This window comes from Chiloscyllium punctatum, chromosome 25 (assembly GCF_047496795.1).
Source record: "Chiloscyllium punctatum isolate Juve2018m chromosome 25, sChiPun1.3, whole genome shotgun sequence".
NCBI classification, from domain to species: domain Eukaryota; kingdom Metazoa; phylum Chordata; class Chondrichthyes; order Orectolobiformes; family Hemiscylliidae; genus Chiloscyllium; species Chiloscyllium punctatum.
Genome location: NC_092763.1, coordinates 23,934,514 through 23,957,953, shown reverse-complemented (window position 1 = coordinate 23,957,953; position 23,440 = coordinate 23,934,514). Strand labels below are relative to the sequence as shown.

Below are 23,440 nucleotides of genomic sequence, written 5' to 3'. Positions count from 1 at the left end.
TCACAACATCTTTCTGATAGGAAGGAGACCAGAATTGCATGCAATATTCCAACAGTGGCCTAACCAATGCCCTGTACAGCTGCAATATGACCTCCTACTCCTGTACTCAATATTCTGACCAATAAAGGAAAGCATACAAAACGCCTTCTTCACTATCCTGTCTACCTGCGACTCCACTTTCAAGGAGCTATGAACCTGCACTCCAAGGTCTCTTCATTCAGCAACACTCCCTAGGACCTTACCATTAAGTGTATAAGTCCTGCTAAGATTTGCTTTCTCAAAATGCGTTATCTCACATTTATCTTTGCACTTTAATAACATACTTCCTATAGCAGGGTGACCAAAACTGAATGCCATACTCCAAGTGCAGCCTCATCAATATCCTGTATAACTGCAACATAATGTAACATAAAGGAAGGGAAAAATAAATTGAAATGTAAGATGGTAAATAAACAGTGACAGATATGCAAGGAGGTATTTTATAATTCACCACCAAGATATACTCCATTGTAAAAGAGAATCTCTGCAAGAAAAATGCAACACCTGTGACTAACTGAGGATTAGCCATGAAATTGAAAGAACAGTCATACAATATAGTAATGATTAATGGTAGACCAGAAGGTGAGAACAATCTTAGAAAGTAATAAAGATTGACTAAAATTGTAGAAAGCACATATAAGATTAAACTGCAGGAAATATAAACCAAATGAGGGTCTCTACAAGTGTAGAAAAGGAAGAGATTAACTGAAGTAAATGTGCTCCCTTCACAGGTAAAATAGGAAATTAAAAATTGGAAGCATGAAAATGGTAGAGACTTTGGATGAATATTTTGCATCTGGTCGCACAGTAAAATTCACTAAAGCCAGCCCACTAATAGATCTGATAGTAAAAGGAAGGAGCTTGATACAATAATAGCCAGAAATGACAATGCACTGAACAAACCAATTGGACTCAAGGTTGAGACATCTCCAGATCTGATGGCCTGCAGGCTCCAGTCAGAATAGAAATTACTGCAGAGAAAGTGGATGTGGAAAGAGTATCTTTCAGAATTCTATAGATTCTGCAAGGGTCTTAGCTGATCAGAAAACTGCAAATACAATACTGCCAAGAAAGGATGGAGACAGAAAATAGGAATCTACAGCCCTGAAGAAATAGTGGAATCACTTGTGAAGGAAGTGGTAGCAGGATATTTGGAAAATCATGATAGAATAAGACAGAGTCAACATGGCTTTACGAACAGGAAATTGTTTTTGACAGATTTGTTCGAGTTCTTTGACAGTATACTAAGCACAGTGATAAATATGAACTGTTTACAATTGCATCATATGCTTATGAACATATAAAGATACATCTTATCTTTTACAAAAGAAATTTAGAATATGTGCAATTTCCCTTGACAAAGTGATTTCCGAGGGGCATGGAGATCATTAATATTTTCTGGATGGACAGGGCTAACTTATGTTTGGATGTGTCTCTGGGAATGTCATTCAAATGTAAATGATCTCTCTAGTAGTCTTCCATAGAAGAAACATGAGGATATACCAGATCACTTGTAAAACCTGAATATAGTAGTATTAAGATATGATGGTCACCCCAGACTCAGTTTCTACAAACTTGAAATCCCACAGAGATGGATGTAAAGGATATCACTTTAGCCCAAGATGGTGTGAAAAGCTGCCATTTGTTCCTCATTGTAACAACAGCATATGCATCAATTTTTTTTTAATGTGGTAATCGAAATGTTAATTCTATGTTCATGAGTTGTGAAGTTCAGAAGGAACAATACAGAGAAAGCTCTGTTATCTTGGTGCAAAGTTTCAGCTTGTGGAACTTTCAGACCAAGAATAGTTGATTAGAAATCTGCAGATTATTAAAAGACTGAGAAAGTCGAAGCTTTCTGTTCCATTTATTTATTTAAGAACATCACACAGTTCACATGATTGAACTGTGGGGAAGAAACATTTAAGTCAAACCTAAAGACCGGTGTGGATTTGATATCAAAGGATAATTTCTTCGGATCTGACTCATTGTAAAATGATGGCATTTAGTTATAGATAAGACTTTGTTTTGCTGAGTGTTTTAGCATATTTCAAACTGTGATCTATATTTAGATCACTTGGTTTGTTTAATTATTGTCTAATAACCATCTGGTTTATTGTTAATGCAAATCTACATCTTGTGTGCCTATGCTCCAGTGAATGATAGCTGCATGAAGATGTTAAAAAAAATGTTTTATCAAGATAGAATTCATTGCACGATCTGACTTGTCTAGTAGCAAGATACGCTGCATTGTCAAAGTGTAATGTTGGAGAATGTGAGGTTCTCCAATTCAGTAGGAACGCAGAATGGCAAAATAATATTTAAACAGAGAGAGGTTACAGGATGGAATGGCAGAGAAGGATCTGAGTATATTTGAACATAAAACACAAAACATTAGCATGCAGGTACAGTAAGTAACTAAGAAGGAAAGTAGAATGTTGGCATTTACTGCAAACGAAGATGTATGAAAGTTAAAAGGAAAAGCACACAGTTATTATAGTGTTACAAGATTTAAATGAGATATAAGAAAGGACAAGGAAAAATCCAGTGTAAAAGAATATAATTGAAAGAACAGTACCAATTGCTGTAAAATTTAATCTGGCCCACGTAAATTAAAGTCATCAGTCAGAAGGCTGAACTGTCCTGTTAAGGTGTACATCAAAGAGGGGCAGCAGGACAAACAAAACCAGAGCTCTTAAATGATGAATGAAATGATAGAAAGTAGATGAATTTGAGAAAGTGCTCTCGTGATATTAATAATGCAATACTTTTAAACAACAAGAGGGATCAGGGATATGTGGAAAAGCCAGGAAAGTGAGGTTGAGGGTTACCAGATAAACCATGATCTCACTGTTAGTGGAACAGACTTGATGTGCTAACAGACTCCTACATCTTATGGTCTTATGATGAGGGCAGCACGGTAGCTCAATGGTTAGCACTTCTGTCTCACAGTGCTAGGGACTTGAGTTCAATTCCAGCTTCGGGTGACTGTGTGGGTTTCCTCCAGATGCTCCAATTTCCTTCCACAGTCCAAAGATGTGCAGGGTAGGTGGAATGCCGATGCTAAATTTCCCACAGTGTGCAGGCTTGGTGGATCAGTGATGGGGAATGCAGAGATAGGGCAAGTGGATGGAAGCTCTACTAAGGGCTGGTATAGACTTGATGGACCTAATGGCTTGCTTTCACAACATAGGGATTTTATGATAAGGCTGAGTTCTTTTATTCATTTATGGATATGATTTTTGCTAGTGAGGCCAGTATTTAACTGCCTGTGAGACTGCAGTATTGAAGAAGAAAGTAAAAATACAAATTGCAAAACAAAGAGAAAGCATGAGAAGAGGGTGGCAGTTAAAATAAAATAAAATACAAGAATATTCGACAGATGAATAGATAGTAAAGGGACAGTAAAATGAGGAGTGGAGACAAAATATTGTCCATGCTGAAAACCTGAAACAAACACAGAGAATGTTGGAGAAACTCCAGCAGGTCTGGTAGCATCTAAGGTGAGAGAAACAGAGTTAACATTGATTATGGACCAAAAAGGAGATTATGTATGGAGGAAGCTGGTACAGCTTAGGGATAAGATGAGAATTTAAAATCAGTCTTTGCCAAGGAAGAAAATACTTCAAAATCACAATGAAGGAGGAGGTCGTTGAGATATTGTATGAGCTAAAAGAATGACACAGAGGTTTTATTAGAAAGGCTGGCTGAACGTAAGAATCATAGAATCCCTACAGTGTGGAAACAAGCCATTTGACCCGGCAAATCCACACCGACCCTCCGAAGAGTATCCCACCCAAACACATTCCCCTACCCTATTACTCTACATTTACCCCTGAATAATACACCTCACCTACACATCCCTATACACTGTAGGCAATTTAGCATGGCCAAATCTATCTAACCTGCACATCTTTGGATTGTGGGTGGAAACCGGAGCACCCGGAGGAAACCCACGCAGACACTGGGAGAATGTGTAAACTCCACACAGAGAGTTGCCCGGGACTGGAATTGAACCTGGATCCCTGGCGCTAGTCACTGAGCCACTGTGCCCTGCCCCCCCCCCTCCCCCACACACGGTGATAAGTGGCTAAAATTAGATCACATACATTTGGTGATATTCAGGGAAGTAGGTATGGAAATTGTGGATCCCTAGGCCATAATATTCCAATCCTACTTTGATAAGTTTGGATAGGAGGGGGAGATGCGTATGGTTGGAGAGTTGTGAGCTGAAAAATGTGTTGCTGGAAAAGCGCAGCAGGTCAGGCAGCATCCAAGGAGCAGGAGAATCGACGTTTCAGGAATTCCTGAAGAAGGGCTTATGCCTGAAACATTAATTCTCCTGCTCCTTGGATGCTGCCTGACCTGCTGCGCTTTTCCAGCAACACATTTTTCAGCTCTGATCTCCAGCATCTGCAGTCCTCACTTTCTCCCTAGAGAGTTGTGAAACTTACACTCTTTGTTTCAAAGAGATTGAACAGGTAATTCTGAACACAACAATAGGCCACTCTGTTAATGATGGGAAAACTCTTGGGAATGATAATCTGGGATAAAATTAGCTGTCACTTGCAAAATGCGTGTTAATTAAGAAAAGCAAGCAGGGATCTAACAAGGGAATTTGTGTTCAACTAATTTGATTCAATTTTTGATGATGAAATTGTCAAGATAATGTGATTGAGGTGGTATAGGTGGTATTCCAAATGGCATTCACAATGTACTACATAATAGGTTGTCTAACCACATTGAAGGTTATGGAATAAACGGAAGATGAATACCAAATTGGATGAGTGACAGGTACAGAGGGGTAATGGTAAATAGCTGCTTTTCAGACTGCAAGATGTTCCCAAGGGATTTGGATTAGGACCAATGTCTGATAAATATTAATATATTGGAGTATGTAGTCCACAGTTCTTAAATTTACAAATCCCAAGGGTTTGAAGTATTGTGGACTGTGAGGAATATTGATAAACATCAAGATTATATCGAGTCTGGTGGAATGTATGGATATACTGCAGATGAAATTTAATGCAAAGCAATGTGAATATACACATTTCAAAGAGGAAGAAAAAGCACTTTAATAAAGGAAACAATTCCAACCATTGCGCAGGCACAGAGAACCTGTGGGAATCTTAGCAAATCATTGAAGGTGACAGGGCAGGTTGAGGGAATGCTAACTAAAGCACAAAAGATCTTTGTCTTTTTTAAGAGAGGCATAGAATACAAAAGTAAGTAGATTATTATGTACCTGAACTAGTGACTTATTATTTAAGTCACTAGTTCAGACTTAACTGAAATATTGTATCTGATTCTGGATATATAGGAGGAATAGTTTTGAGAGAGTGCAGAAAATGATTACAAGAACTGATCTGGAGATGAGGCTGCACTTGTGTGGAGAGATTGGAGAAAATGGGGGACTGTTTTCTATCCAGAACAGAATTTTGAGAGGCGATTTGACAGTCACTCATAATCTTTGTGCTTGAGCAGAGCAGGTAGGGGGAAACTGTTCCCACTGGCATAAGAGCTAAGAACCAGGAGAGACTGTGGAATCAGAAAACGAAGTGATCAGGATCTGGAACGCAGTTGCTAAAGAATACGGTGGAGGCAGCTTCAATAGCAGTTTATGAAGTAGAATTGGGTAAGCACCTGAAGATGAAATAAGGTGGAGGGTCACTTTGAAATTGGTGGGGCATGCTGAACTGGGTGAGCTGCTCTTGCAGACACCTTGCACCCACACGATGATGCCTCTGCTGTTACCGTTCAATGACAGATATAGAAGCTGAAGGAAAGAAGACCTTTAGCCCCTGAAAATCTAAAGCGACTATAAGTTGGATTGATATATAAGGCTGCTGGGTGTCAACTGGAGATTCCGTGATGTCCGGGGAAACCCTCTGAATTAAAATTTCTCTGACGTCAGACCCGTTCCACCGCGCCCCTGACGCTCTCTGATTGGCTACAGCGTCCATCCGTCAAACCTATTCTGGAATTCTGATTGACCCGAATGGTTAAGGTGGGCGGGGATGGAGAAGATAAAGGTACAAGTCCCACAAAGACTCACAGAAGAGAAGCAGCGTGTATCACCATGAGCTCGTCTGAGACTGTGAAATCCGGTAAGAGATCAGACTGAGCGCGTTGGCACTAGCACTGAGAGTAAGTCAGAGACTGGCACTTGAGACTATGCTGGTACTGAGACTATGCTGGTACTGAGACTATGTTGGCTCTGTGGTTGATATTGTGGCTGGCTCTGAGACTATGCTGGTACTGGGTCTATGCTGGTACAGGGACTATGCTGGTACTGAGACGGGATTGATGCTGTGACTGGCTCTGAGATAAGTTGGTACTGGGACTAAACTGGGACTGAGACTGTTACTGGGACTGAGACTAGACTGGCGTTGGGACTCGGATTGGCACTGAGAGGGGAGGCTGGCACTGAGACTGGGACAGGGACTGAGACTAGTCTGTCACTGAAAGTGATACAGAGACTTAACTAGACTGGGACCAGCACTAAAACTGGGACTGAGACTGGGATGGGTTTGGCATAAAGTTGTCTGAGAGTGAGTCTGGCACTAGGGCTGGAACTGGCACGGGCTGGGACTGAGACACGCTGAGACTGGAACTGACATCGGCATGGAGGCTGGCTCTGCCACTTCCACTGATTCTGACACAGACTAGGTCTGAGAATTGGCATTGACACATTGGCATTGAGATTACCAGCAGCTGTGACGCTGTAACTTGCTCGGAGGCAGCTCTGGCTGGAACCGTTGCTTGTAGCTGTTTGATGTGTCAGTGCGGGGAGGGATGGACACTCTCAGACATTGAGGCAGGTGCGGAGCTCAGCTGCTGAAGTGAGTAACGCGTTGCGACCAGCCCGGGACTCCAACCTGATATCTCTCGGCGGGTAATGTGGAGAGCGAAACAGAGAGTTGGAGAGAAGCCTTGGTGAGAACTGCAAGGCATTACTGATGAAAGGTGGCAGTCTCGAAACATCCAGCCTGTCCACAGACTGCGAATAATGTTAACTTTTATCGTTTTATTCGCCTCGGGACCAGCCCTTGTCTGTGAGGGCTTAACTATCCAGATTAGTTGACTGTTTCTGCCCAGATACCGCAAGGGGAATCTCTAATCGTTCACTCCCAGTTAAACTTGAGTTGTTCAAATGCGTTCTGGGGCGTGGTTGGTTGGAAAGCAGCTGAATTCTTGTAACCATGAAAGCACTAGTGTAGGGCTGGACTCGTGTGTAGCGCAGACTGGGTAAAAATCCCTCACAGAAGCCAGTGGGGTTTTATTTTTGGATCATCCCACAGCTTTCCTGCTCATTTTTCTGATGTCAGCCCACCAATTACCAGACTCATGAGCCTCATTTTGGCAATCTGGTTACTGAGGAGGACTATCAGGAACGCTGCCCTTCAAACATGCAGCCCCTGATCACAAGAGGTTTTCTTACAATGTGATGGCCCTGACTGGATCCAGTTTAGAGTCCCCAAACTTTGGAGCAGGGTCCCGATTGAGATCAACATTGTCTTGGTGAAAGCAGCCCACTTGATTGAACTACACCGTTAAACATTCATCACTTGCCCAGTGACAGCAGTGTATACCATGTACATGATACAAAGCAGCAGTTAACTAAGGTTCCATCAAAACCTGTGCCCATACCTGCTAGGGGGAAGAAGGACAGTCGCATGGTAACAACATCACCTGCAAATGTCCCTTCAAGCCAGTCTCCAAGCTGAGTTGGAAATATATCACCTTTCCTTCACTGTGACTGGATCAAAATTCACACACTCCCTTTCTAACAGGTACTCGATGTGCACCCGATGTGGCCTCCTCTATATTGGGGAGACAGGCTGCCTACTTGCAGAACATTTCAGACAACACCTCTGGGACACCCGCACCAACCAACCCAACCACCCCATGGCTCAATACTTCAATTCCCCCTCCCACTCCACCAAGGACATGCAGGTCCTTGGACTCCTCCATCGCCAGACCATAGCAACACGACAGCTGGAGGAAGAGCGCCTCATCTTCCGCTTAGGAACCCTCCAACCACAAGGGGTGAACTCAGATTTCTCCAGTTTCCTCATTTCCCCTCCCCCCACCTTGTCTCAGTCCCGACCCTCGAACTCAGCACCACCTTCCTAACCTGCAATCTTCTTCCTGACCTCTCTGCCCCCACCCCAACTCTAGCCTATCACCCTCACCTTAACCTCCTTCCACCTATCGCATTTCCAACGCCCCTCCCCCAAGTCTCTCCTCCCTACCTTTTATCTTAGCCTGCTGGACACACTTTCCTCATTCCTGAAGAAGGGCTCATGCCCGAAACGTCGACTCTCCTGCTCCTTGGATGCTGCCTGACCTGCTGCGCTTTTCCAGCAACACATTTTCAGCTCTGATCTCCAGCATCTGCAGTCCTCACTCTCTCCTTTCTAACAGGTATACCTACACCAGATGAAGGCAGCTCCTGAACATGGGTAATTATAAATGCTAGCCACACCAGTAACTCCTTTTACTGAGAAAGAATTATTTAAACACTTTAATAAAACTAGCTGTATATAACCTGCATTTCTTCTAAACATTTAGTTCCTGAGCTGCCTGCTACAGGTGGCTTGAAGACACTTTGATTGAGAGTTAAAGGCTGTGTGTTAAGATCTGGAGGGTATTAATAAGGTCTTGTGCTGAGTACTCATTCATGACGTAAGGAGAAAAGCCACTTAAAAACCTTATATAATCTGTGTGGAATTTACCAACAATAATCTGATTGGACGAGGTTGGCCTAGGCTGATGAAGTAAGGCTGGAAGGATTTACAATTCCTACCTCAGTGGGGTAATCTTGGCCAGTTCCTGGGATTTTAACCATAAAATCCCTACAGTGCAGAAGCAGGGCATTCAGCCCCTCAAATTTGAAGAGTATCCCACCCAGATCCATTCCCCACCACCCCCCACCCCCCCCAATCTCCCAACTGTATTCCCTGTAATCCTGCAATTTCTCATGACTAATCCAACTAACCTACATACCCCTGGGCAATTTAGCCTAGCCAATCCAGCTAAGTCTTGGACTGGTATTAGTAACATTCAGGGCTTAGTGTCATGCACTGTGCTTGGAAAAAAAGGACATCATGGGTTTCTGCTGGTGTCCAACATTATCTCCCACCTGAGACTACAACAGGAGTTTGGTTCTGGCAGTATGATTTTCTAGGATCTCAGGGCATATCCAACTGCTTTACAGTCACAATGACCAAAATCCTGAGGAGCTTAAGAGGCTTGACAGGGTAGATGTGAAGAGGTTGTTTTTGCTTGTGGGAGAGTCTAGGGCCCGAGGGCATTATCTCAGAGGAAGGAGTTAGATATTTAAGATATGATGAAGAATTTCTTCTCTCAGAGCGTAGTGAACCATTCCTGCAAAGGGCTATGAAGGCTGGGTAGACCGATTTTTAATTATTGGGGAATTACAGGTTATGGGGAAAAGGTAGGAAAGTGGAATTGAGGATTATCAAATTATCCATCATATCATTGAATGGGAGAGCAGATTTGGTGGGCTGAATAGATTAGAGTGGTGCTGGAAAAGCACAGCAGGTCAGGCCACATCCAAGGAGCAGGAAAATCAATGTTTCGGGCAAAAGCCCTTCATCAGGAGGGTTCCTTGGATGCTGCCTGAACTGCTGTGCTTTTCCAGCACCACTCTAATCTAAACTCTGATCTCTAGCATCTGTAGTCCTCACTTTCACCCTGGTGGGCTGAATGGCCTCCTTCTGCTCTGTCTTATGGACAGCTGTGAGGTAATGAGGATTCACATTTTAAGCACGGTGGTTCAGTGGTTAGCATTACTGCTTCACAGCACCAGGGTCCCAGGTTCAATTCCAGCCTCGGGCGACTGTCAGTGTGGAGTTTGCACATTCTCCCTGTGTCTGCATGGGTTTCCTCCAGGTGCTCCGGTTTCCTCCCACAGTCCAAAGATGTACAGATCAGGTGAATCGGCCATGCTAAATTGCCCATAGTGTTATGTGCGTTAGTCAGAGGGAAGTGGGTCTGGGTGGGTTACTCTTTGGAAGGTCGGTGTGGGCTTGTTGGGCCGAAGGGCCTGTTTCCACACTGTAGGGAATCTAATCTAGTCTAATGATGTTGGTTGAAGCCTATGTCTTTCCTGGGATATTTAGAAGACCTTCTTTGAAATAGAGCTTTGTAATCTTTAATCCCCACCTGAGAGGGCAAGACAGAGCATCTCAAAGACAATGAGAATAGAGCATCCCCTTGTAATGCAGTGACTGTCAGTGAGACAATTTGCTCATGTACCTGGAGCCGGACTTGAACTAATGAGGCAAGAGTGATGCTGTACCACAAATACTAACTTTTGTGTTTTTTAAGTTAGTTAGACAGGGGCATTGTTGAAAAGGCAGCATTTGATATATAACTGTAATGAATTGTGATAGGCAATGATGGTATATATGTAAATACAGAACCTACAAAGCACATTTGGATTGTTTTGTTATTAGAAGGCACTACCTTTCTTAATGCCAGTGTGAACATGTTATGGCTATAAGGTGTTTTTCCACAAAGAATCTTAATGAAATGTGATGTTTTTTAACAAAACTTTTAGTGTGGGATGAAGATGACTTTGATGCTGTCCTGAATGAATTCAATTCAGTCGTGGAAGACCTCTCCTACTCTGCAAACACTGGTGTTCAGTACAAGGAACACTTGAATCAAATGAAGAAGTTGGGTGCTACTAATGCTGCTGACAGTGGAATCGATGACTCGGAGAGTGAGTACTGCCGAGCTTATCTGAATATTCAACACACACATGAGAGTCAGTGGGGCGGTGTAACAATTATATTCTGCGGCCACAGTTCAGTTACTTTTTGTTTTAAAACCAGAAGGGGCAAAACAGCTTGAGCTTGATGTTGAGAAGCATTCAGGTCTAGGACATGCTTCTGGTATGCTGTGGATTCCAGCTGACTAAATACCAACACCCAGGCAATCTTCACTTTGTATGGAAGAGTCATAGGTCACAGGAGATGCTTGTTTGAGGGGATCGAAAAGAAGATCGAAGTAGCCACAAAACTGTCACTGTCAGTTTGGAAACATACTCTTTGGAGCTAAGCATCTGTAAAAAGATGTTTGAAGCTCATTGGGGAGAAAGGATTAGAAGGATTTGCTGGTGGGGTTGGATGTGAAAAAGCATGGGAGGAGACATGTAGAGCATTCAACGTTGTCATCACATTGCTGTGCCAAGTGTCCTTTGTCTTTACTGTGCACTCCATATAATTCAATGTTAGCAGTTTTGGATACACATGCCATTTGAGGGAAAAAAATATTTTTGGGATGTAGATGCTGCTGGCAAAGCCAATATTTATTGCCTATTCCTAATTGCACTGAGTGGTTATTGACTGTTTTTTTTTAAATAACTGCAGGAATTCTAGTTTCTTATGGAAGATTGGCAAGAGTCAACCAGATTGATATTGGACTAGAATCATGTAGAGGCTAGGCAGGATAATGACAGCAGGTTTTCATCCTTAAAAGAAGCTAGTGAATGAGATACTTATTTTTTAACAATAATCCTACTGTTTCCTGATCACTTTTATTTATATCAGATTTGCTTGTCCAGATTTAAATTGCCATGATGGGATTATGCTAACGTTGGAATTTTTAATCCAGGCCCCTGGTCCACTAGCTGAAAATGTGTTGCTGGAAAAGCGCAGCAGGTCAGGCAGCATCCAAGGAACAGGAGAATTGACATTTCGGGCATGAGCCCTTCTTCAGGGCTCCTGAAGAAGGGCTCATGCCCGAAACGTCGATTCTCCTGTTCCTTGGATGCTGCCTGACCTGCTGCGCTTTTCCAGCAACACATTTTCAGCTCTGATCTCCAGCATCTGCAGTCCTCACTTTTTCCCTGGTCCACTAGTCCAAGAACATTACACTCACTGTAACAAAGTACAAACTGATTATGATTGCCTGCTAGGGATTTGCTTGAACCAGTGCTAGCTGCTTAGGTTGCTCTGTGCATCACTGCACTACAGTTCACTCACCCTGAGGCAAATGTTTTCCACTGTTACATTACAAAATGGGTGCCTTAATCTTTCCATTTTTATAAAGGGAGTTCAGATGCCTTTCACTAATTTATTACTTTACCAAACCAAAAATGTCCCTTTTCTATGTGGCTCAGTGGTTAGCACTGCTGCCTCACAGCACCAGGGACTCGGGTCCGATTCCAGCCTCGGGCATTTGTCAGTGTGGAGCTTGCACATTCTCCCCGTGTCTGCATGGGTTTCCTCCGGATGCTCCAATTTCCTCCCACAGTCCAAAGTTGTGCAAGTTAGATGAATTGGCCACGCTAAATTGTCCATGGTGTTTGGGAATGTGTAGTTTAGGTTTATTAGTCAGGGGAATTGTAGAGTAATAGGGGTAGGGGAGTGGGCCTGGGTGGGATACTATTCATAGGATCAGTGTAGACTTGTTGGGCCAAATGGCCTGTTTGCGCACTGTAGGGATTCAATGATCCTATGTCCTGGACCAAACGTGTGCTGCAGGAATGTTGGGGTTGGGTTATGAAGCAGTGTGATGCCAACAATATGGATTCAATCCCCCCCACTGGCTGAGGTCTCTGCATCAAGGACTTTCCTTCTCAACCCCTCTTACTTTTCATTTCCAAAACACACTTTATTCATAAATAGTTTTGCAAATATACATCGTCACAAATGCAGTTCAGTTCTGTACAAGGCAACAAACAAACATTGGAGTTTGACTCGATCTAAATAAATAACCAAAGACACCTCTTACATATACAAGATTATATTTACATGCATTTGAGGCACCAGGTGGGTCCGATAACTGAAGGAACCCCCATTTATCTTCAGCAAAAACCCTTCAGACAGTGGTCTTTCCCCACTATTTCTTGGCAGAAGTGCTCCAAGCTTTAGTACATACCTCAGCATGTAGTCCTGGACCTTGGAATATGCCGGTCGGTCAAGGTCATCTCTATGTTCTGGAAGGCCAACATGTTTTGGGCAGATTAACGAGTGTCTTTCACTGGGATGATAGTCATCCAGGTGCAGTTGATGTTTGTCTCGTGTGAATCCCAGTGAACCGACTGGAGAGCAGAGTTCCGCATCGTGGAGCGGCTTGGGCTGAACCTCGACAAAACCCATTCCATCTTCCTCCAGACTGCCTTTGCAAAGGCCCATTCCAGCAGTAGGTGTGTGACATCTCGACCCTCCTTCAGCTGCTTCGAGGGTAGCATGCGGTGGCACAGAGAGAATGAGTGTAAAGTATGTCCCAGGTAGTTCCTTTCTCACCCCCAGCCAAGCAATGTCTTGGTGCTTGTTGGAAAGTTCTGGCAACGAGGCATTCTGCCAAATGACTCTGATAGTCTGCTCAGGGAACAATCTGGCAGGATCTACCCTCACCTTTTTCCTCAGGATTTCGAAAAGTCTATGTGGTGATCACTTCCTGATGGACCTATAGTCAATGGTGTTTTTCTTTGTAAATATCTCGATAAAGTGGAGGCAATATGGAATGGTCCAACTACTTGTTGCATTCTGCAGCAACAAGGACAGTCCCATCCTTTGTAACACCAGGGACGGGTAGAACCCTTATATGTAGAGACACTTGTGTTTGCGGGTCTAGGCACAGCTTGATCCAGCCACACACAAAGATGGCCAGCAGAATGAGAGCGGCATTGGGTATGTTTTCACCCCCTCTTTATCCAGAGTTTTGCACATGCTGTCCCTGTGGAAATGGTCCATCTTAGGCCTCCAGATGAAGTGGAAGATGGCTCAGGTCACTGCATCAGAGCAGCTTCGGAGAATGGTCCTTCCTCTTTCGGAAGTATGGTGACCCCCAGGTTAAATCACCAGAAGTCTTCTCTCTAATGAGAGATCAGCCCTATGATCTAGACCACAGCACTTGACTTGGCTGCAGGAATTTAAATTAGCTTGAATTTGTTTGTGGTGTTTATTCTGGGAAATATTGCCTTTTATTTATCGCAGTCAAACACAACTAAGCACTTTGAAGATATTACTGAGGTAATAGTTCCTAAAATGTACATTAATGGTGTTTATTCATTCAGATAGGATTAGGTTTCTATTTGTGTTAAAATTTACATCCTGCCATTGGGTTGAGATAGACATTTACACTAATCCTGTTATGAGCTCCAATCTGTCTCAATATTTTCCGTCCATTGAAGCCTTAATCTCTTATGACAGAAAATAATATTTTTATCAGAATGGATTTTATACAATCGCACCCATACCTTTTTGAAGCTTCACAAATGTGATTGCCGTGTTGCATTAAAGCAATGCCTCATCTGCACTCAAGTGGATATAAAAGATTTCACAGCAGTTTTCAAAGAATAACAGAATGGTTTTCCCTGGCCTTCTGGCCAATGCTTATCCTTCAACCACTTTCTCTAAAAAGGAATAAACACTGAAAATGCTGGAGTAAGTCAGCAGGTCTACCAGCATCAGTGGGGAGAGAGAAATAGGGTTAATGTTTTGTCATACAACTTCTTCAGAATAGTTCTCAAGAACTGGACAGTTTCCATGCAGCTGTATGACTCTATAACAGCCAGACAAGATTCAAAATGTTTACTCTGTTTATCTCTCCGCTGATGCTGCCAGACCTGCTGAGTTTTATCAGCATTCTCTGTGTTTGTTTCACGTTTTCAGCATCCACAGTGTTTTGTTTTCTCTAAAACAGAGTCTCTGCTCGTTATCATGTAGGTCCCTATGAGAGCTTGCTCTGTGTAAATTGGCGTCTGCATGTCTCAACCTACAACAAGGACTACCATGAGTACTTCATTAGTGCAAAGTGTTATTGAGTATCCTGAGGTAGTGAACGTTGCTAAGATAAAACAAGTCATTTTTTTCTTGGGATTCATTTTGATAGTGATAACATGACTTAGGGTGTTGAAGTAACCCATCCCATGTCACTGTCTCTCAAGTTGAGAGAAGCCCAGAAATTTTCCTTCCATGCATGGGAGTATCGCTTGCTGATAAACCTCCAATTGAACTAGCTGGATGAAGAATGTACCCACTGTTCCAATCATGTGGGTGCAACTGTGATGTCCCCAATCATGAAAGAATTGACAGAATTGGGTGCAACTTTGGTTTTAGATTTCACTCCTCATTGAACTTATTGTATTAAACAAAAACCCATCTAAACCCAAGGGTTTTCTTTCAATAAGTCGACAATAAAATTACCCTTTGAATATGGAAGCTTCTGTTTATTGCCCTACCCTTCCACTGCACCAATCTATATTAACCCATCTGATTATCTTTCGACTCTACTTGCGATGTGCAACCTCTCTAATGTTTAACAATCTTCTGCATTTCTCAAGACAATTTGCCAACTTGATCGGAAATCGGATTGGAAAATGTACACTTTGTTTTGTCAGGGATGAATGCCAGATCCTTGGTGTCATCTGCCTGAACTAAAACGCCATGACAAAGCAATTCCTAAGCACGGTGATTAGTTTCTCTTCCTCTCCTGGAAAAGGGGGAAAGCCAAGTGTAATTTTTGGCTGACTTCAGAGTGCTTCTTTGCAGTATCACTTCATGTAAATGGTCACAGTTCGTTAGTCAAGAATGAGTCATTTACACTTTAATTCTAGTCATGCAAGATACTGCTTATACAGGCTCTTTCAAGACCTCAAGATATCTCAAAGCACTTCACAGCCAATACTGTTTGTAATTTGGGGAACCAAATTAGTTAATGGCGCACACAGCAAGATCCATTACTACCAATACAGTGTATCACTGCTTAATGTTTTCTGAGTAGGATTGGGAGCAAATATCTTGAGCTGAAAGTTTCAGAACACGCAGTATAAAGACAAACTTCTCACTCTGTATCTTTCACAGAACAGATTCCACGAGGTCTGATGTGTGAAGTGAAAGCTGGCCTCTGATATCTGTAATTCGTCTAAAATGATTTCAGGCAAACATCAGATCAAAGCAATGCTCTCAGATGTCTGATTTTATTACTGACAGGTACAGGCTCATCTTCTGCGAGCAGTTTGAACTGTAGTATTGAAAAACTGAACTCTGTGGACACAACTTCATCCAAAGGTAAGAAGTAAATAATTTGCATTTCTAAGTTTTTGCTCTTGGCATTTCTGCAAGGGTAGCAGCAATGTCCAGATACCTGTGAAGATCAGGAACTTTAAGTCCAGGCTCATGATTGATACTGTGTTTCATCCCCCGAGTCACTCCAAACAACAATTGTACATTTGCTGGCACGCTCTTTCAGTCACTGTGATGTTACTTACAGTTGTGGAGGGAATTCCCCAGCCTCGGGATACGGGTTGAGCAGACTTAATGTATAAACTGATATGAAATTCACGCCTTAATTGTAGCTATCCTTTGCAGTGCCTTGGGTTCAAGATCCATATCTTTGTAACAATATTTCTCTCCTTCACTGCCGCCTGCACCCCTCCACCCCCCCCCCCCCCCCCCCCCACCACCCACCAGTCTTTTTCATTGAGCAGTGGATTTACATATCTATGATGTATATCCCTATTTTCCATCTCAGCTGATTTTTTTTTTCTTATTTTCCCTACCTGCTTCACAAGAGCTTCTCTCTCTTCTCATGTCATATTTTTCATCTTCAAAGCTCCCACCTCTTCCTCATTTCTTATATTATTCGAAGATGAAACAGGATCTCACTTGTTTCTGTTTTCATTTCCTTTTACCTTCATTGTGGAGGTAGATTGAGTTACTCTCCATTGCTATCATACCCCTTTATAAAATACCAGCCCTATTATCTATTACCCTTATTCTTGTCCATCCGCTTTGCATCTTGGACTATATGATGCGTCCTGTTAGTACTGATCAGAAGCATGCCTATATTGGACCTTTACAGTGGGCTTCGTAAAATAGGGCTAGGCTATTGAGAGTCGCTAGTCAGCTTGAGATTGCCAAGCATTGACGAGAGAAATGATTGAGTCCAAAGTGTTTGAAAGCCTGCATGCATGTTTTGTACTGCTTGGTGATAGTGGTGGGGTGGTGTGAAGGAGTAAGCTGGTTACATTTGTAATTCCCTTTCTGAATTGTCAAATCAATTTTGACCATTATTTTACAAGTATGATTGTGAGATATCTTGGTACAGAATGAGAGATTAATAAACCAGGATTAAACTTTTGGTACAATGATTAAGTTTGAAAATAGCAGACGAGTGATCAACGTTAGATTTGAGACCAATTGGTTCGGAGATCTACTTGGTCTGATTGGCTTACTGGGTAGCAATCTTAAGGATCTTATTAGTCCAGTTCCAGGTTATGGGATATTCCAGTACTGCAAACAGACCTTTCAAAGGGATGCCAGGATATTATAGCATTACGTTCGCACATTCATCCAGACACAAATTTTACTAGTTACTGAATCAATGAACTCCACCTCAGTCCTGTTCCAGTTTCCTCCTCATCCCTCCTGCAGAGACCAGCTCCTGCCAACACTTGGCTGCCAGTAATTTCCAATATCTCATTCATGCCAGAGCTTTGACAGTGAGTTAGGCTTTTAGTGTTACAGGTATCAAAGCTGAATTTGACCTTGTCCATGGATTGCTTGTCAATGTAGGGGTAAAGCTAATCAGAACTGAAATCCTGACAATGCTCATTCACTATAGGGGATGTGCCATCTGTGTCAAATCATACCACAACCTTGGCTGAGATCACTACCTGCAGTGCAGTGCTTCTCAATACAGTCTGTCTAGTTTAATGTCGTCACATTTATTATTAAGAATTTGTATCACAACATTTCTGGGCAGGTTAATTTGAAAATATCTACAGATAATGAACTGAGGCCTCCTATAGAGAAGGCAAGGAAATAGAATGTGGCAGTTAAGGATTCAGATAAATTATTCAATTGAGCCCAAACATGGCAAATTACAATCTGAGAAACGTAAAATTCCAACAATGAGTAAAATAAAATGTTGGGTATTGGTATACAAACAAGTAATGGAGACATGGAAAAGGATGTAGAAAAAAATTCCTTCAAAGTAAGCTTGTCAATATAGTATAGCAAAACAAGTATACAGGCAGGAGAGAGTACTCAGAGTTGATGGCAAGTCTTTAACAGTTAAAGGACACTGTGTGCTTTAATAATGCCGTCAACTTTACTCATTAACATCCCCTAAGGAGTGTGAAGACCAGCATCAAGACTGATCCAAAGGACTGGTTTTGTGAAAAGCAGGGATTAGCGGGTGATTTCATAAAGCTGTTTAAAAACTTCTGGGTGATCAGATGGAGTATGTAGAAACTGACTATTTCCAATGGGGTAATGAATACGTGACCAAACTATTCGATTAGATACAAGAGATTTATCATCGAGCAGAACATACACTTTTGTAGTTTGTGAATGAAACTGCTGCTAATCATTTAGTGTTGCTCTCAAAAGTATAGAATGAGGCTGGAATCAAAGTTGGCTGTGATGTTTCTGCACACAAATAACATTTAATGTCTTTGATCATTCGCAATTACTATTCATTTGCAAAAATGATTGCTAGTATCCATGGACATATTTCAAATGAGGAATCACTGTAAATTGGAGGCTTTCAGCCTTAGAATTTGCTATTTCCTTGGAAATTCCTTGGAGCTGCTGCAACTTTGCAGGAAAGGGCAGATAATCCAAATGTATACCTTTTGAATTTATGAAAGGCCAGTGAGTCCATGAGTAAGACACTTAGGGACATTTGAATAAAACTCTGTACATTTGGGATTTATTTAACTGGGACTGATCTCCCTGGGGACTGCTAAGAGAAGACAAAGCACTAGAGTTTGCATGTTATGCCTGAGGACATTATCCAAACACCCTCTGGGGCTCTGAGGTCTTGGAACCTCTCAGACAAGGTCGAATCAGAGTGGTCACTGTGCGTGGATCGAAATACTTGCCACATAGTAAGTGCAAAGTGACAGTTACAGGCTGGGCTTTATTTATATACTGGTTCAAAGGCAGGATCCTAAGGTATATATAATTCTGAAATAGCCATTGAAATTGCAACTTTCTACTAATGGATGAGGCAAATAGAGTAGCGTGGGAAAATATGGAATTGTCCATTTTGTCACAGAAAAGAAGCATTTTATTTATCTGGTGAGGTATAGAACTGAGATGCAGAAGGATCTGGGTGTCCTTGTTTGTGAGCTGCAAGTGGCTATTATGCAGTCAGAGCAAGTGGTTACCAAAGTAAATAGAAAATTATTAATCAGGAGAAGAATTAAATACATGAGTAGGGAAGTAAGGCTTCAATTATATAGGGCACTGATGAGACTGTATCGAGAATACTGTGTACAGTATTGGTCAGGGAAAGTTGCAAATACATTTAAAGTAGTTCAGAGAAGGTTTACCAGACTAATGTCTGGAATGAGCAGGTTGGTTAATGATGCAAGATTGGACAGGATCTGTTTCTAGCCACTGCAGTTTCGAAGAATAAAAAGTGACTTGATTGAAATACATAAGATTCTGAGGGATCTTGACAGAGTAGATATAGAAAGAATATTACTTTTTGTGGGAAAATCCGGAACTAGGGGGATCACTATTTAATGCTGAGACAATTTCTTTTTTCCCAACAGAGGGTCACTTTGTTGGAAGACTCTTGATGAAAAGGAGGCAGAATATTTGAATGTATTTTCAGGCAGAGGTGAACAGATCCTTGTCAAGCAAGTGGGTGAAAGGTTATCAGAGATAAATGGAAATGTGGATTTTTTAAATTCACTTGGGGAACATGGGGTCACTGGCTGACCAGCATTTATTGCTCACCTCTCGTTAATCTGGAGAAGGATTGAAGGTTACGGTCAGATTAGTCACAATCTTATTAAACTGTAGAAAGGTATGAGAGCCAATGGTCTTCTCCTGCTCTATATATATATATTCGTAAAGACAATATGCCTAATGATGCTGGTGGGTTAGTATGGTCCTGGAAATTGGGCTGAATAGCCTCTTACTGCTGTTGCTATTTTTGAGTATTTTCACCATGTACATTAAACACTTTGATTTTGTTCTCTCCCTTAAGCCAAACTTGGAGACACGAGGGATCTGGAGGATTTTATCGCGGACCTTGACCAAACTTTGGCAGGTACATAATATGTTTGTCAGGAGATCTCTAGAGAATTTCCTTTCAAATCCGCACTGTGGGTAAAGAAGCATTTTCTAAGTAAGCAATAGGCAATCATTTTCAGACTGAGATGCTGTCACCTCCCATTCGTATTTTCAGCTGCCCAACTGATTATTCAGTTACTCTCCAATTTGGACACGTTATCTTGTTGCAACTCATGACTGATTTTAAGTTAGCAAACCAGCCTTGTATTTGGGACTATGTCACAAGTTTTGCTTGTCAACAGCATGGTTCAGTGATTGGCACTGGTGCCTCACAGTATCAGGGACCCAATTTGATTCCAGACTCAGCCAACTGTCTGTGTGGATTTTGCATGCTCCCCTCCTCTGTGTCTGTGTGGGTTTCCTCCGGGTGCTCTGGTTTCTTCCCACAGCCCAAAGATGTGCAGGTTAGGTGGATTGACCACACTAAATTGCCCATAATATCCAGAGATGTGCAGGCTAGGGAATGCAAGGATAGAGGATTGGTCTGGGTTGGATGCTTTTCAGAGGATCAGTGTGGATTCGATGGGCCAAATGGCCTGCTTGCACACCATAGGGATTCTATGATTCAATGCAGTTCAGCTCAGATCAAAAGCAGTGACTCCTGACTCATTGTATCATAGTCATAGATTCAAAGCATAGAGATCCTTGAGCCCATCGAGTTTGTATTGACCTACAATAAGCCTACTTTCCAGCACTTGGCCACAGCCTTGAACATTATGCCATTCAGATACGAACAGTTGTAAGAATTGAATGTTAGTGGAGAACAAAGTAGCTGATTTCCAAATTAAGACCCATCCATGGAGCCATAATGTTCATAGTTGTCAGAAGCCAATTTTCACATCCCCAGGAAAAGAGCAACAAAGTGACTATCCAGCCACCAATGATGTCTCCTTGATCACAATATTCAGATTGAGACAATCCTCTGACAATTGCAGATTGTAATTCACCAGGCAGTCTCAAATAACCAACTCACAGAAAGATTTAAGCAACATTTCAGGCTCGGCAGGCAATCCACAGGAAACCAATGTGTTGCAGTTACCCTCCTGAAAAATGAAAAACAACTCTTTTTGCTGATCACCAATATTTAACTTTATCAAACTTCTCACAAATTGTTCTGGACTTTAACAAACTGGACTCACCCCTTCAGAACCGCCACTGCAAGTTTAGTTAACCTTACATCCCATAGCATCTTTATCTCAGCTACAAATTAAAGTACTTTTCAACAGGTAAATAATCCTATTTGTTTTCTTGGAACAAAAAGAAATGAACATTTCTAAGCAACTATAGGGCACTTAAAACATTTTATTTAAAACCTCTGGCCAACTAAGTCTTTTAAAAGTGAGGTCAGTTTGCAATTCAGGAAACCTCCGCGACCAATTTGCACACAGCAAGCTACTACAAACAACGCTGTGATAATAATGAGATAACTGTTTTAGTGATATTGATTAAGAGATAAAGCCTCATTGGTGATGAAGGGCTTTTGCCCGAAACGTCGATTTTCCTGCTCCTCGGATGCTGCCTGACCTGCTGACCTTTTCCAGCACCACTCTAACCTAGACTAAGAGATAAATGTTGATCAGGACCTTGGGGAGAAATCTCCTCCTTTTCTCTGCCATGGCACTGTGGAGTGAAGAGCTCTGAACTCAGGAATTCTTTCTGGTGTGCAGGTCAATCAACCAATCTGTTTGTGGTCAGCTGATAGCCCTGTTTTCGGTATTATAAAACTGATTACACTTCAAATAATTCAATGACCTGAAAACACTCTGGCACCTATGGTTGTGAAAGGTGCTACAAAAATGTAAGTCCTTGTTTCAGACATGAACTCTAGTTTGCAGGTACAATAATGAAAGATTTGGGTTCTATTCTCACTAGCACTCCCTCCTTCCCCTCCTTCAGATTCTAAGGCATTCAATTGCAAATGCTGATCAAGATAACAAAATCCTCAAACTGTGGCCTCGAATACTTTCACTAATTTGCAATTAAAAATCATGAGTTTAGGCGATCACCTTAATTTCCCTGTGCAAATTACCTGTGGGGGTTTGAAGGTGCTGCACAACTGCTCATTATCTCAGAGCCTCACCATATGCATGCATGAAAGTATTAGGTGGGGCTCCAACTGTTTTGACTTATTTAACCTGATATGATGAAATCCTGCCTTACAACATCATTCTGAAGACACAAACAGCCTTTTAGACAGGAATTGTAATGTACACAGCCCTTGCAAGGCTACGTGTTTCCAAACGCTACTGTCATTTTTGATATCAATTACATTTTCACATTGCAATTAACCAATACAGCCTGCAATGAGCTGCCTTCACCTTTGAGTTTTTGCTTGTCTGCTGCAACGTGCAGTCAAAGTTTTTTTTTCCTTGTTACAGAGATGATGTAAGTAAGAGATGAGCCAGCCAGCTCCTGTTTCACAAGGAATCACAGTGCGTGAAGAGGTCTTGCTGACCGGATGCAGCCTTGGACATGCATGGCCTCACATGCTTCAACCGTCGCTTGCAAAGTTGACAGAAAAATCGAGCTAGCGGAACTATTTATAGGACGTCACTGCCTTTTGCAGGCAACCGAGCTGTACAGGAAGGAGGTTGCATTGCAAATCGATTCAATTGTTTATGTCGTTGCAAATTTCCTGTCAGTCATCTTGAAAGCAGCTTAAGTTCTATAGCACACTGGAGGCAGCCAGCAATCTTAACATCATCTGATTCCTGCTTCAAATCTGGAGACCTGTCTACTTACTTGTATATTTTGTAAATTTTAAATATTTATCTATTTGAAACAAATAAAATATTTTAACTCTATATATTTTGTCTTGATTGAATTCTACCCTAAACGCTGTCAGTGTTTCCAAAACTTTGTTCCCCACTGTGACCTCATTTTGAGGTTTCAAAGTTATTGCGACCCCCTGAATGGGAATTGTGGGAGCAAGAGATGTCCTGCATAAGTGGGGGACTCGATATTTTGGGGCTTCAGCATAATCTAGGCTAACAACATAGTATGAGAGATTGCACCACCGTTCTGAGGTACTATCTTTCACATGAAGTGTTAAAACGAGACTCCGTTTGCACGCAGGCAGAGATTGGACACTATCCTAAATATCACTTGAAGAGGGATTCTCTCACTTTGTTAACCAACACCTATCCCTCAACAACAATGCAAGCATTGTACCCGATCAATAAGTCAGTTGCATATGTGGGATCTTGATATGCTTGAGCTAGATTTTGCATTTTTTTTAAATGAAATAACCATGACTGCAGTTAGTTTTGCTATGGGCATCACGGCTAGACCAGCATTCATTGCCCATACTGAAGGAAGATGGTGGT

The 23,440-nt window shown here is 41.9% G+C and overlaps 1 protein-coding gene across 2 annotated transcripts; it reads left to right on the top strand.

Moving 5' to 3' along the window:
• The first annotated feature begins 6,064 nt into the window (after nt 1–6,064).
• On the top strand, nt 6,065–22,918 carry LOC140495757 (regulator of cell cycle RGCC-like). 2 transcript variants are annotated; one of them, XM_072594831.1, is made up of 5 exons: nt 6,065–6,146; nt 10,628–10,792; nt 16,014–16,091; nt 20,029–20,091; nt 22,493–22,918. In XM_072594831.1, the coding sequence occupies exons 1-5, from the start codon at nt 6,119–6,121 to the stop codon at nt 22,501–22,503; spliced, it is 345 nt and encodes a 114-aa protein (XP_072450932.1). In that variant the 5' UTR covers nt 6,065–6,118; the 3' UTR covers nt 22,504–22,918. The 2 variants fall into 2 exon arrangements, with proteins under 2 accessions (XP_072450932.1, XP_072450933.1); XM_072594832.1 differs by lacking the exon at nt 6,065–6,146 and adding an exon at nt 8,485–8,504.
• Nucleotides 22,919–23,440: the final 522 nt, after the last annotated feature.

Bases quoted from the DNA above. Each gene is read 5' to 3' on its own strand.
- LOC140495757 (XM_072594831.1), top strand. From the start codon at position 6,119: ATGAGCTCGTCTGAGACTGTGAAATCCG. The intron at 10,793-16,013 runs GTGAGTACTGCC...TATTACTGACAG, and splicing joins TGGAATCGATGACTCGGAGA to GTACAGGCTCATCTTCTGCG. The intron at 16,092-20,028 runs GTAAGAAGTAAA...CTCTCCCTTAAG, and splicing joins GGACACAACTTCATCCAAAG to CCAAACTTGGAGACACGAGG.